Here is a 15,487-nt window from a genome sequence, read left to right on the forward strand (position 1 = left end):
CCCCTCGCGCCTTCGTTTATTCCTCTGCGCGCAGGGACCGACTGCTTCTTCGCCAGAACCACCCGAGTGCTTGCTGTCCCAGCGGCGCCTTTTCATCACCGCCGCCATGCCCGGAGGTCTGCTTCTCGGGGACGAGGCTCCCAACTTTGAGGCCAATACGACCGTCGGCCGCATCCGTTTCCACGACTTCCTGGGAGACTCGTAAGTGGCCACCGCATAGCCCTGCCCTGGCCTCGGTTGCGCCTGGACTCGGAGGTGCCTTCCCTATTTCTTCTCCCTTGCGTCCTCCCTGCCGCTCAGCCCCCTGCGCCGCCCGCCCTCTCCCCCGCACCGGTTTCCGCGCGCGCCAGGCCGTGTGGCCCCTGCTCAGCGTCGGCTGCGCCACCGGGAGCTGGCACCCCTTCGGCCTGCCCTGCGCGAGCCACTGGATCCCTCCAGGCCTCCCCGCCTCCGGCGTGGCTGGGCAAGACCACGCCAAGGTGGGGGATGGGGAGGACAAAATTGGGTTCTGCAGGTTCTGGAAACTCACTGCCGATGGGAGGGTTTGTTGTCCGTTTAATTCGTCTTAGTAAACTGTGCAGGTAGCGTGGTCAGGCCGAGGGCGCAGGGGCGGGGCGGCATTGGCGATCACTTCCCCGGTCTAGTGCCCAGGGTCGCACCGCCCTCCCTCCCACCCTCCGTTCTGGAATTTGCTCCCTGGGGAGGATACGTGTCTAAAGCCAAAGTCGGAGGACACAGCTGCTGGCTATATGTTACAGGAAGGCCAACGTATTATCTGAGGGTGCAGTGGTATTTGCAGGCTTCTGGGCACAAAATGTGAAATTTAAAACCACTAGCTGCCAGGTAGGTGGCCGAAAGACTTTTTGTCCAGACCCTCCTTCAATGACCAAGATATGATTTGATAACAGCTTTAGGAAGAGCCAAGAACACTTTGTGTAGGTGTGCCTTCAGAGATTCCAGAACTTGCCACACTTAGAGGGAAGGACTTTCTGACGCTGTTCAGCTGTAGTGGCCTATTCTTGCTAGTGATGGCCGTTCCAGGCTCCAGGACACGTGTACTCCCCAACTTTGAGACTCTTTTGTTTCCCAGTGACTTGCCCCTCACCGTCCTCTCCACTTTCTGCCTTGCTTCCAGCACATGAGCTTGCTGATGATAGCCAAATTGATGACCTGTGATCTGACTTGGCAGTTTTACCATTATGAATAGGAGTAGTGAATCAGTGTTGCCTTTTTTTTTTTTTTTTTTTTTTTACAGCTCCTGGATTAGCAAACTGGAAGTTGCTTAGTTTTCATCAGAAGCATTCCAAGTATGTCTAGTTATATTATGGTTCTGGAGTTCTAGTGGTCCCACTACACTGTGGGGCTCCGAGATTTGACGACAGTTCTTCCCCAGTTTATATCCTTTTTATGTACAGTATCCAGGGAGACAGAGAGGCTTATGAAATTAATCAGTGATTGGACAGGGCTGTGCAGAGAACCAAGGAGAGATTCTTACACATCATGTGCCTACCTGGACCCTTACAACCTCTTTTCCAGCCACTGAATAGGGAAAAAAGCTTTGTGAAAGATAGGACTAGGCCAGAAAAAGGTTGAAAAATGGAATATTCAAACCTTGAATGCAGAAAAATACTTCAGAAATACAGCTTATGGCCAGTCTTATACTTAGGATCTAGGTAGTAATATTTCTCCAGTAATCCTTGGGATTTTTAGAGTTGTGTTCCTTCCCATTTCTGCCTGCAGCCCTCACCCCCATGAAACATAAACTATTTCTAGAACTCTTACCTTGTGTAGATTAAATATTAGCATAAAACGTATTTACTGTGCCAACAATTAGAAATGCTGTCGCTTTTTAAGCTAACCATACTCTTTTGGGGTTTCGTTAATGTTTATTAGCCTCTAGATCCATCTAGATTTGATCAAAAGTGGTACTTTATCAGGGAGCCATAGTTAGGAACACGATAAAAATATCTGCATTTATTAACTAATAGACAAGTCTGCCTAGGATCAGGCATAGTATTCCCTACCTTACCAGGAAGAGAAGTTTGAGCTTTTATATGTTTATGACATGGATTTTTGCCTGATTTTTCCAAACTCCATTCTGTGCATGATCCCAAGTCAGACTGTCAATTTTTGATCCAGGTATTTTTGAGGAGAAAAAATTAAAATATATCTCTCTACCTTACCCCTCATCATTGTAAACAACTAAAGAGATTGGGTGCTACATTGGGTGAGTTTACTGGACCTTATCACTGTTTCTGTCAGTGGTAGAAGTAGCTTCTTCATAGCACATCTTCACTACGCAAAATACGTGTTTTCCGGGGTCTTCTAGGGCTTAGTAAATGGGAACCATTCTCTTGAAGGAGGAAACCTTTTGTCCTTTGAAAATGGGTAAGAAAGAAAATGGGAGAATGTCACTGAATTACTCTTAAGTGCAGCAGTAGGAAGACTTAGAGGGAAAGGAAGGCCAAGGTAAGACATTCTTGGAGTCTATCCTACTTGTAGCCACGAGGTAAACTGGAGTTTCACTTCTGAGGGAGGGAAGGACGTGTACTGGCTTAACACCAGTTCCTTTCGCATGATTCAGCAAAACAGCCTCTACCGACTGACAATGGAAAAAGAACTCCTAACTTTTCGAATTCATCCTCCCTTTAACAATACAGGAGGAAACGCCCTGTTCCATTTCTTCTCAACTTCTGGAGACCTTCTGTTAAGTCTTATCGAACCATTAAATAGATTGTTTTGCATAGAATCTAAGGCCTAGATTTTACTCATAGTGATATTATCTACTTCAAAAGATATATTCTATGTTCTTCCTTTTGCCCTTCATAATAAAGTGAACATAGTGCACGCCTCCACAATCTTAAAAAATATATATTAGCTTTCTTCCCAGTGTTGCCATAGGGCCCTCCATCCTTTTTGTAAGAAGGTCTTTTTCCTTCTTGAAACCTTGGGAGTTGAGTGGAAGCTGTAAGTGGGAAGGAGGTGCCCTTGTCTTTGCTTGTTCTCTGTACTCAGGGAACTTCGGAAAGGTCAGCTTGGCATCTAGGCTAGATTTAGTTATCTGCTAGTTTAGGATCCTGCCTAAATCATCTGGTTTAGGATAGTTTAAGTTGATGGGGATGTGGAGAACTGAGTGTTAAATTTTCATTTTCAGTTGAAAGAGTAGTTTCTGTTGCCAAGGAGAAGGAAATGGTACTTCAGCTTTCTTGGTGGCCGCTTGAAACGTGCTCAAAATCTATAAAATCTTAGACAATGATGACTTAGATATTAGTATTTATCTAAGAATTTGCTGTTGTAGAAATCTACATTGTAGGCTATCAAAATTCTACCTGCTTGGTCTGAAGAAAGAAGAAAAACTGCAAATGAAGAGATAGGTAAAACTGTTAAGGTGATATTGTTTTGTCAGAGTATAAATATTGGGTGTCCTGTTTGGCAGGTTAGATCAGTAAAGTGGTTTTACAAGATTTTGTATCCACTTGCTTCGAAGAAACCAAGTGTCTACTTCAGTTTTTACATATAAATAGAGGATAGAAATCTATTTATTTCAGATTACATAATCTGTTTATTATTGTAGTCAGGCATTTGTTTGGACTGAGAGCATACTGGGACATCCATTATTGGAGCTGAATGTCATGGTCTGTGCTAGAAAAAATGTAGAAAAGGATAAGAATAAATAATTAAATTTTTTCAGTAAGCTACTTGGCTTGAACAGCACAGATTTTATTAGCCAAAAAGGAGTCAGGGTGGCACCATAATGATTAAAGGAAGCAACACCTTAAAATTAGTCTTTTTAAATATGTGTCATCTTGAATTTCATATCTTTGATTGAATCGGGCTATAAGCATAGGCTTCTCTAGAGGTAAGTAGATTGAAAAGCATTCCTCAATAGAAAAACTTAGAAGTAAATATCATCATAAGCATTCATTTAAAAAAGAAAGCCTGTTTTTGATTCAGAAGTTGTGACTTTTCATTCTCTGTGAATGTTGGTGATAACTCTTCGTTCAACTGTGACCTTGTTTTCCTTCCTTTCAGATGGGGCATTCTCTTCTCCCACCCTCGGGACTTTACCCCAGTGTGCACCACAGAGCTTGGCAGAGCTGCAAAGCTGACACCAGAATTTGCCAAGAGGAATGTTAAGTTGATTGCCCTTTCAATAGACAGTGTTGAGGACCATCTTGCCTGGAGCAAGGTTAGTGCCTGAGATTATAGGTCAAGTTATAGAGTACTTGGTTTTGAGGTTAAGGTACAAGTAAGCTTTAGGTTCAAAGTTCACTGATTATTTGAAAATTTCAGCTGAACCCACTGAGTGATCACATTGCTAAATCCATTGTTCAGTCAATTCTCAGCCCTCATCTTGGCCTGCTGGCAGCATTCAACCTAGGTGATCACTGTTTTCCTTTCTTGGCTTCCAGGACACCACATCCTGGCTGTTCCTGCTCACTGATTCTTCATCTCCCAACTCCTAATTTATGCTGAAGTTACCCTGAACTTATTTCTTCGACCTCCTCTCTTTTCTGTCTGCACTCTTGCCCTTGGAAATACCTTTAAATACCATCTGTGTGCTGTGATTCTCAAATTTTCATCTCTAGGCCAGACGCTTCGAGATTCATGTAACCACTGCCTACTTAGCATCTCTCCTGGGATGTCCAGTCATCTCAAACCTAGCATGTCTAACTAGGCGTCATTCTTAAATCCAGAGTTTTATTCATATAAGCTAATGGCAACTGCATTTTTATAATTGTTCACTCTCCAAATCCAGGAGCCATTCTGAATTCTTCATGTTTTTTCACATCATAACGTCTGATTTATCCTCAAACTTGTCAGCTCTGCCTTCAAGATATGTCCTGTATCATGGATGGAAGACTGTCCCAAGGGATCTGTGTGACTTACCCTCACCTCTTTTGGGGCTCAAGTCACAGGACATTTCATCAAAGCCTTTCTTGTCCTCATTATCTAAAATGATAACTCCTTTTCACGTTCACTGTCCCCTTCTCCTCAGCACTCAGATACTCTGCGTATTACCTGTTTAGTTTGTTTCTTCCTAGTAGAGTGTAAACTCAGCTGGAACAGAGACTCCTGTTTTGTGCACTGCTGGAACAGTGCTCACTACTCAGTACGTCTTAGGTGATCAGTCAGTATTTGTTGAATGAATTAACTGAAGGAAATACCTACTTTTAGCAAAAGAATTTACTTGAACAATAAATTTGGTGGTCTGAATTTACCTTGAAAACATTTTAAGGACTTTACTACTATGTGCTGTTAAGTAATGATTACTTTTTGAGGGATGTATACTAGAAACTATGTCAAGCATGTGTAGTTGAATAAAAGATGTATTGACTTGTGAGTTAGGGATCTGTGGCTGCATCCTATAGCAGTTAACACCAGTTAATCCTAAATATCTGAGACTAGAAGAATTACGTGTAGGAGAAAAAAGGACAGTTATCTATCTTGAAATAGAATTTTTTTCATTCCTTACATTTCTCAGTGAGTGGTAACTGTAGTTTTCGCTATCATTTTTCATTTTCATTTTTGCAGTTGAGAATACTTTTTTCACTTAGAGACTTGGAGGGACTTGCCCAAGACTGCCCAATGGCAATGGAATTTGAATCTCAAATCAATGTTCTTTCTAATACAAGATGATAAAAAGTAGGATTTAGCCTAATTTAGGATAGAATAAAGCCAAATAATTTAGGATACTTTCTTTGGTGTTCATGGGTGTAATATAATGTCCATCATGCAAGTGGCAGAGTAGAGAATTAGTGCACAGCAATAATTAAAGTGACATACTGCCACAGGAGGTGTTTGTAGCCCATTATAGAATACCTTTTAAAGTATAGAAGCATACACAGGTTTATTTTACCTCCTGAGCTTCTGCCTTAGAAGTTTTCACAATTGTGGTTACATTGAATAGGAAAAAAGTCTGAACTACCAGAAGGAGTGCCCAAACTTTGACGTACACCTGATATATAATAATCTGCCTCTAGCATGAGACTATATTAATTATTATTTAGCTCTGGTGACTTTATAGCCAGCCAGTGACAACAGAAAGTTAAGATAATAAAATGAAGAAATGTTAGAATGTGTTGTCATCCAGGAGCCTGAGGCAGGAGAATGGCTTGAACCCGAGAGGTGGAGGCTGCAGTGAGCTGAGATCGTGCCACTGCACTCCAACCTGGGTGACACAGCAAGACTCCACCTCAAAAAAATTAATAAATAATAAGAATTTGTTGTTATCCACTTCAGAGCTCATTAATGCCACATTTGTTACATCTCTGTTGAGAAATCCACAGTGGTTTTGTATCTGCTATGCCATCAAGCTCCTGTTTTACTTTCAAGCCTACACATAATAGACCTGATTCCAATTTTAAATCATTTTTTCCATTACTTGCTAAACTATCCAGCTAAGTTCCTCACTCTCCTATCAATAGTTTATGTACAGAGTTGTCCATATGTTTCATTAATATCGTTCCTGGACAGGTGCACTAGCTCACGCCTATAATCCCAGCACTTTGGGAAGCTGAGGCAGGTGGATCACAAAGTCAGAAGTTCAAGACCAGTCTAGCCAAGATAGTGAAACCCCGTTTCTACTAAAAATACAAAAACAAATTAGCCGGGTGTGGCGGCGGGCGCCTGTAATCCCAGCTATTCAGGAGGCTGAGGCAGAGAATTGCTTGAACTTCGGAGGCGGAGGTTGCAGTGAGCCGAGATTGTACCACTGCACTCTAGCCTGGGTGACAGAGCAAGACTCTGTCTCAAAAAAAAAAAAAAAAAAAATTTGTTATGTGTGTGTGTGTGTCTAGTTCCTGATCCCTAGAATGCCTTTCTTTTCTCTGTGAAAAATCTTACCCATCCTTCAAGGGCCCAGATAGAAGTCCTATTCTTTTCTTGAAGCCTTTTCTAACTCTTGGAGTCCTACAAATGGGAGTGTTCATATACTTCAGCATTTCCTGTCCACCTTTTAACATGCTGCTTCATGCTGGAATCATCTCTAACCAAATTAGAAGTTCCTTTGAAGGCAGGAGCCATGTCTTACTCATCTGTATTCCACATGTACTTACCATAATGCTTAGCCCACCTTAAGTGCTATATCAATGCTTAATCAAATAACAAAACTAGCTTTTTTTTTTTTTCTCCAAAAGCTTCCAGGGATAGGAAAAGTAAAATTAAATGGATGAATAAAGTTTTACTAGGGAAAGAGGGAGGTGTATCATTTTTCCTTAGTTCAGACTTGAAATGCTTTGTTTTCTGTTTGAATTTCACCCTAGTTTAGGTTTACCTCTGCCTTTTCACCCATTTATTTTTGACTTGTCCTTCAAGTATATATTCAACTCTCCATTCTTGTGTTTGCTTTGTTTTGTGATTTTTTTTTTTTTTTTGTCATTTCTTACTATTTGTCTTGCAACTTAACATCTGAGTCAGGGTGCTTTTGAGACAGGGACCAGAGCTGTAAGATTTTCTTTACATATGGTATTATTTCTAGATGTGTTGGATTTCACAACCTATTGTATCTGATGGTTTTTACAGTATTTGGGTATCCAGAGGTGCCTTGTATTTGGATGTAACTAAATTATTGCAATGTTAAAGGGGTTGCTGCTGTTTTCTCATGGCAGTAGAAGCATGCTGAATTTAAGAGAACTGGGCATGAAAATGGCTTTGGTCCATGATTACAACCTAAGTACTGTACTCTGCTGTTATTCCTGGCAATAATTGGAATGAAAAGTGTTCATTTACTCACTTTTTAAACTTAAAATTGCTTAAAGAAAATTACTATGATTTGGTCCTCTTTCCTGTCTTGCAAGGTGATGGCTGTTAACTGATGAAATTCAGAGCATGTGTTGGGTTTAGATTCCTCTTTCCCCTTTTGCTTGTGTTTCAGGATATCAATGCTTACAATTGTGAAGAGCCCACAGAAAAGTTACCTTTTCCCATCATCGATGATAAGAATCGGGACCTTGCCATCCTGTTGGGCATGCTGGATCCAGCAGAGAAGGATGAAAAGGGCATGCCTGTGACAGCTCGTGTGGTAGGTCATACAAGTTCATTTTGTAGTCAGCATAACTGATCAGGCTGTATGTCTATGTAAATGCTCGTACCAGCTAGAGGAGATACGGGAGTATCTACAATTATGAAATAACTGTGTATTGGCGACAATATCACTGATTATCTGTAATACTGATGCAAAGTGGCTGAAATTTTCAGCTAAATTTTTTAACTACTTAATTCATAGTTCATGGAAATCTACAAAAAAAAAAAAAAAAAGCTGTTTATCCTAAAATGTCCTCCAGAATTGAAAAACCTTTTCATAGCTCTCCTGACCGCCCTGTCTTTAAAGTGATTGGCCATATCCCTGTTCATAAGGCGGCTCTGTTTTTAAATTTTTATTTGTTCTGTCCTCTGTCTACTAGAGAACAAACCCAATCCCTCATCTGAATAAATGCTCAACTATTCAAGGAACAATATCAACTCCCATTAGTATTATTTTTATGATAGTCATCCCCAGGACACAGTCTTTCCTGGATTAAATTTGCATATCAGTTTTTCTTACTGGGATAGCCAGAACCAAATGGAATTCCCTTCTAAGTTTAGAAAATAACAGAGAGAAGAAACTTATCTGTATTCCAGCCATCCACATTAGCAGTTCGTGTACCCTTTGGCTGCTTTGTTTTTGTATTGTTTTTATACCCTTGAAAATTATTAATGACTGCAGAGCTTTCTAAGTGGCTTTAATATCAAAAACACTCAAAGAACTCTTCCTATTTATGCCTTTCTGTGCTTTGCAGGTGTTTGTTTTTGGTCCTGATAAGAAGCTGAAGCTGTCTATCCTCTACCCAGCTACCACTGGCAGGAACTTTGATGAGATTCTCAGGGTGGTCATCTCTCTCCAGCTGACAACAGAAAAAAGGGTTGCCACCCCAGTTGATTGGAAGGTAAAGATGTTTAAAAAAAAAAAAAAAAAAAAGCAGTTTCCGTACTTGCCTGAAGGGCCAGTCTCTAAAGGGCCAACTTCAAGGTCTGTGTTACCTGGGTCTCTCTTTCTAGCACGCAAGTACACTGGGAGGATTCTTCCTCATGACTGAGGTCAAGATTTGCTCAGAGGCCCTTTTCAAGGTCTTTATAACTAACACCTTTTATGTACAACACAAACTCTCTATATGGCTTTCTAACTTTTAGATAATTTGGAAAAATTATTGGTCAGAATGATTCCTTTTCTTAATAGAAGGTTTAAAACACACACACACACACACACACTTTTATCTAACCCTTCCCTGATGGCACAATATTTATCGCACAATCTTGAAATGCCATTTCTGTTAAGTCATGGATATAAAAATACTGGTGTATTAATGTCATTAAGTATTTCATTTCTCTTAAGCTTCATTCGTTTAAACCTGTGCTAGAATTCTCCAAAATTTGTTCATAAACTTTTAATCTTTAGGACATGGATAACATCACAAGAGTATCTTAACATTGCTACATTTTTAAAATAATGCTAACCTGAATACCAGGTTTTGTTTTGATTTTTTCTGACAGACAAATCACTTAAATTCTGTATCCACTAGTTAATTTATTATTACTTATTTATGTACTTATTGAGCCCAGATTATGTACTTATTGAGTACTTAGTGAACTGGGGAGATAGCAGTGAACAATAGACGGTCCTTGCCCTCATAGAACTTCCATTCCAGTGAGTGGAGACAAACAGTAAACAAGTTTATTAAGTGGTGATAGCAGGTGCTGCAGGGAAGAATCAAGCACAGATGGGGACAATAACAGTACAGGGATGGGAGAGTGACTGTCAAGGAATGCCTGTCTCTGAAGGGACCTTTGGGAAGAAAGACACAGAGAAGATGTGACCAAGGCACATGTATTTGTGAGGGACGAGCACTACAGGCAGAAGGAGCAGTTAGTGCAAGAAGCTGGGCCTACCAATGAGCTTGGCATGTTGGAGGAGTACAAGGAAAGCCAGCATGCCTGGAGCAGAAGCCGCAAAAGGTGGGGTGAGGGACAAGAGACGAGAGGAGGCAGGATTCCATCACACAGGGCTTGCAGGCCGTGATACTCACTTGGAATTAAATGTGAAGTGTGGTGGCCGGCTGTTACTGGGTTTAAAACAGGGCTGTTTCTTGTTAATATGGGGTAACTACTTTCCCGCCAAAAGTGCCAAAGATCAACTTGGAAAACAAAATCCTCGAAGAGGGGAAGAGTGAAGAACACTTGATTAGTCTCATTAGCACCTGTGGCTACTTTTCTAAAGTTAATTCATGAAGGCCTTGAAGCTTCACTATGAGATTGAATTTCACCGTTCTCAATGTCTTTCAATAGGATGGGGATAGTGTGATGGTCCTTCCAACCATCCCTGAAGAAGAAGCCAAAAAACTTTTCCCGAAAGGAGTCTTCACCAAAGAGCTCCCATCTGGCAAGAAATACCTCCGCTACACACCCCAGCCTTAAGTCTCTTGGAGAAGTTAGTGCTGTGAGCCAGAGGATGTCAGCTGCCAATCATGTTTTCCTGCAGCAATTCCATAAACACATCCTGGTGTCATCACAGCCAAGGTTTTTAGGTTGCTATACCAATGGCTTATTAAATGAAAATGGCACTAAAAGTTTCTTGGGATTCTTTACTCTCTGCCTTCACCAGCAATCAATTCCGTTCATACATCAGCACTCTACTGGTTCTGTTTGAAATATGTTCTGTATTTAAAACTCAAATCTTGTTGGATCTCTGCAGGGCTTGTGACCAATGAGGTCATATTGGTTGATGGTTGAGAAAGCTTGCTTCACTCTGCATCAGAGAATGACTATCAATTTTTTTTAACTATCCTATCACGTCCTCTCTTCTGTCACCCATTTTGAAGAGTGGCAGAACTTGAGGTTCAGCTTCCTCTGTAAATATCCAAGTATAAAACCCAGGAACTTCTAGAATAACCCAGATGTGCTTTAATATTCTTTTAATATGTTTTGATCACAACTGGGGGAAAAAAGCTTTTTAATTCTGTACCCTTCTAGTAGATAAGTGAAGAGCAGGGGAAGAGATCTTTAAATATTTTGCTATAAAAATGTGTGATAAGTTTCTATCAAAATGGGAAGATTGCAGAAAAGGCTTCCCTTGGCTTCCAAGGATGTGTAGCCGGTGTGAGCAATGCTCGTGCCATGTGCCTTTCACATAGGGTTTGCATTTATCAGTCTGCTTTCCGATGATATGTACATGAAAGAGTACACTATGTGAAGAGAAGAGCGAATGATTGAAAATGTTTTATTATAGAACTCTTGCAGTGAGTTGCTATTTTCTAGACTTTACTTTTTAGGGAACAAAATAAAATCCTTTGTTAAAACTGGGTCAGAGAATTCTGTTGTCACATTTTGAAGTATCAGCTTAGACTTACATTCTGAAGGGCAGAGGCTTCCTTCTTCCTAGGATTGGCATGAGTAATTTCTTCCAAAGACAGATACATAAGATTTTATATAATGAAAATGGAGGAACAGCTGAAGAACGTTGTGATGTCACGACATGTCTTGGTCCATTTTGCTCCTTCATGTTACTTGCTTGGATCCTAGAGTCCCATGATGTTATGATCCCTGCTATAAAGAGCTCTCCTAACCTAATGCTTTAATGGGATTGCTGGGTATAGGAATGTGAACCTCAAAGATAATGGTACATCTGTGCTTTTTGCTGCTCTGAACTAATACTCTTTCAGACTTTGATCATACTCTACTAGTAAGTGCTAGGTTTAGAAAAGGGTGTCCCATTTATGATGTCTTAGTCTGCTTGGGCTGCTATAGCAAAAATACTATAGACTGGGTAGATCAAACAACAAACATTTCTCACAGTTCTGGAGACTGGAAGTCTAAGATCAAGGCACTGCTAAATCCTGTCTGGCGAGGACCTGCTTCCTGGTTTGTAGTTAGCTGCCTTCTTGTTGTATCCTCACATGACCTAGAGGGGGATCATCGCTCAACGTCTCATAAGGTCACTAATTACATTCGTGAAGTTCCGCCCTCATGACCTAATAATTACCTCCCAAAGGCCCTACATTCAAATACCATCACACTGGGGATTAGGCTTTAACATAAGAATGTTGGCGAGACACATTCAGTCTATAGCACCTGGTATGGTCCTTTGCATGAAACCTCTTTTTTTTTTTTTTCTTTTGAGACAGAGTCTCACCCTGTCCAGACTGGAGTGCAGTGACGCAATCTCGGCTCGCTGCAACCTCTGCCTCCCAGGTTCAAGTAATTCTGCCTCAGCCTCTTGAGCAGCTGGGACCACGGGCACGCACCACCATGCCCAGCTAATTTTTGTGTTTTTAGTAGAGACGGGGTTTCACCATATTGGCCAGGCTGCTCTCAAACTCCTGACCTCATGAACCACCTCCTCGGCCTCCCAAAGTGCTGGGATTACAGGCATAAGCCAGTGCGCCTGGTCGAAACCTCTGTATTTTTATTGAGTAGAATAATGTAAAATGAGCCCTAATGCCATGTGCTAGACAAGTCATTAAGCCTTTAGTTTCCTTGATTTCTCCACATGTAAAATTTGAGTAACACTAAGAAGTCAAGAATGCAGGTGGAAATTCCAATTCTGGGGAATGCTGGTTTGAAAAAGACAAGAGGGCTAGCTAGTTTCCTGCTCTCATTCCTCTGCAATTCAATGTATTTTACCCTGAGCTAATACTGCTGAGCATGGTGTCATGCACCTGCAGTTCCAGCTACTTGGGAGGCAGAGAGCATGAAGATTGCTGGAGCACAGGAGTTCACGTCTAACCTGGGCAACATAGGCCCAGTCTCTTAAGTAATTAAATGCTCTCTGTCCTCTTACAGCAAATCTGACTATCCCCAGCTCCTGTTGTTTCCCTAGCTATCAGGGTGCTCACTGCTCTCTTCTCTTTGATATTTGCCGCCTTTTGTTCTTGTCTCTCTCATGGAGAGTCTGGCTTCACCTTTTTTATGGTGATAGTTCAAAGTTTAAATCTCCAACATTAGTTACTCAGATTTGAATCTTGTTTACAGATGGATGGAATTTGCTGTTTAATTTGCAAATTCTAAATGGAATTCGTCAACGTTTTCTCCAACCTCAAACCTATCTATTACCCCTGTTACCTCTTACTCAGCCTTGGTGTGTGTTTGGCTATATATACTATTCTACCTGTATAGATGATGTGAGTATAAAAATGCTGAAAGAGAGCTCAAAGAAAATGGGTCATGTACCCTCACATTGAATTCTAGTTCTGTCACTAAGCAGCCATGAAGCCATGAGACCTTGTGCAAGTATTCTTTTCGAGACATAAAATATTACCTAATGAATATGCATTTCCAGGGTAGAAGTGATCCTTAAGTACATTTTTAAATACAGTCATGCATTGCTTAACGACAGGGATATGTTCTAAGAAAAGCACCACTAGCCAATTTCTTTGTTTTGTGAACATTACATAGAGTATACTTACACAAACCTAGATGGTATATATTTTTATTTTCTATATATTTTATGATATTGAAAACCAAATGTCCCAGCATCATTACTGAATATCAGTCATTTCCCTACTTGATCCGCAGTGCCAACATCAAGTGCAATATATTAGGTTTCTATAAATGCTCCGTTAAAGGCTTATGAGACCACTGTCATATATGTGGTCCATCATTTGTCTGAAGCACTGTTATGTGATGCATGACTGTAACACTATTAGGCGGGGAAAGTAGAGTCCCCTTATGAGAATTGCTGCCCTCAATTTTCATAGAAAATTTTCATTATGCCTCCAATGATTTATTTATAGGAAGTGAATTAATGTGTGACTACTGCAGCTATGAAAGAAATACAACTTGAGAGGCAGTCTATGTGACCAAAGAGTTGGGAAATGCTTTGGCTAGTCTTCTAAAGTGTACAGTCTTCTAAGGTGACCAAAGTGATAGAGTTGTGATTCCTTTGTTGTTGTCTCATCAAAAGTCTGATCTTACCCCCAACCTCCAACCAAAAGATAGGGATCTGCAGTGAGAAGCTCAGCAAAGGGATTAGAAGCCAGAATGGCTGTGCCTAAATGGCCAAGTCAGGATGCCAATTACTGGGTGCAGTGAACTGGCGTAGGGATTTACTCCCTTACATCCATTGGACCTTTCCCCTTCGAAACAATGCAAATGGAGGAAATGCTGACAGCATTGATTCTAGCTGAATGGGCATAGCATTTAACTGCTTAAAAGGCCATTGCTACCCTCTTGTCATTCAGAAATGGCCATGTAATTCACTTCTTGCTGATGAGACACAAATAGAGGATTGCTGGAGGTTTCTAGAATTCTTTTCCACTCTGGAGAGCAATTGTAAGCACTTGTTTGTCTCCCGCTGGATATACACAAGAAAACATGAAGCACTAATTGCTGTTGGTAGCTGTCTTACCACCTAGGAGTAGTGAATCAGCCGTAGAATGAGGCTGAAAAGGTGAACAGCAGAGTGGAGAGAAAGAAAAACTCATATTTGATGACCTTCACTGAGTCTACCAACCACAAACATGTCCTACCTCTTAACTTGCATTACATAAAATTAAAAATTTCTTTAGTATTTAAGTCTGAGTTGGGTTTTCTGGTACTTGCAGCCCACAGTATCCTAACATACACATGCGATGAAGTATTATCCTCTAGTTATCTCAAATATATGGTGAGGTACTGCCTCCTAAACAAACAGACATATGTTTTCTTCTCCTGTATCACCTATACTTGTGGAACTCAGGCTTCAATCTGCAGTAAACCACCTGAGGAGCACATTAAAATGCAGGGCCCAGAGGCCTACCCCCAGGGATTGATTCCATAGGTGGCTCTAAATCCATTTTCTTTAACTTTAAAACAATATTTTAGACACCGGGTCTCACTATGTTGCCCAGGCAAGTCTCCAGCTCTTGAACTTAAGAGATTCTTCTGCCTCAGCCTCCTCAGTAACTGGAATTACAGGCACATACCACCACACTCAGCTCACAAATTCACTTTTGACAACCCAGGTGACTGTGACACAGCATACAACAAACACTGCTGTTGTTCAACCGATATCCATTTCCCTCTTAAGCCTTACTAAGACCAAGATTTCATTAGGGTAAGAAGATGAGGTGCCAGTTCATCTCAAGGTGAATTTTGAAATAGGTGTGGCCATGTGATAGTTCTGGCCTAGGGTCAGGTCCCCTCCTAACTGAAAAGGCAAAGCCTCATTAGGAGAAAGCTTCTGGAAAACAGCTGGGAGGCCTGGTGTTAACAGGTGTTGTTTTGCCACCGTGAGGATAAATATCACAAGCCAAGGATAAAGGAGAACTAGGCTACAGGAACCCTGGGTCCATAAAAACATCCTCAAGCAGCTGCACCACTCCTGTCTGCCTATTTCCAGACATCCAGTTAAACTGGAAAGATGTGATGATGCCATTGTGGTCAGGTTTCCATAACGTTCAGAAACACCTCATATTTGTTAACACACAGATGCTCCAAGGACCACGCTGAGAAATACTGCCTTATTAAGCTAGGT

General features: G+C 41.1%; 1 protein-coding gene across 2 annotated transcripts; it reads left to right on the top strand.

Moving 5' to 3' along the window:
- Positions 1–6: 6 nt before the first annotated feature.
- On the top strand, positions 7–10,943 carry PRDX6 (peroxiredoxin 6). 2 transcript variants are annotated; one of them, XM_011962331.1, is made up of 5 exons: positions 7–201; positions 4,033–4,189; positions 7,877–8,023; positions 8,781–8,927; positions 10,324–10,943. In XM_011962331.1, the coding sequence occupies exons 1-5, from the start codon at positions 107–109 to the stop codon at positions 10,450–10,452; spliced, it is 675 nt and encodes a 224-aa protein (XP_011817721.1). In that variant the 5' UTR covers positions 7–106; the 3' UTR covers positions 10,453–10,943. The 2 variants fall into 2 exon arrangements, with proteins under 2 accessions (XP_011817721.1, XP_011817722.1); XM_011962332.1 differs by having other exon boundaries at positions 7,877–8,004; positions 8,846–8,927.
- The last annotated feature ends 4,544 nt before the right edge of the window (positions 10,944–15,487 follow it).

Source organism: Colobus angolensis, unplaced genomic scaffold, assembly GCF_000951035.1.
Source record: "Colobus angolensis palliatus isolate OR3802 unplaced genomic scaffold, Cang.pa_1.0 Scaffold59, whole genome shotgun sequence".
NCBI lineage: Eukaryota > Metazoa > Chordata > Mammalia > Primates > Cercopithecidae > Colobus > Colobus angolensis.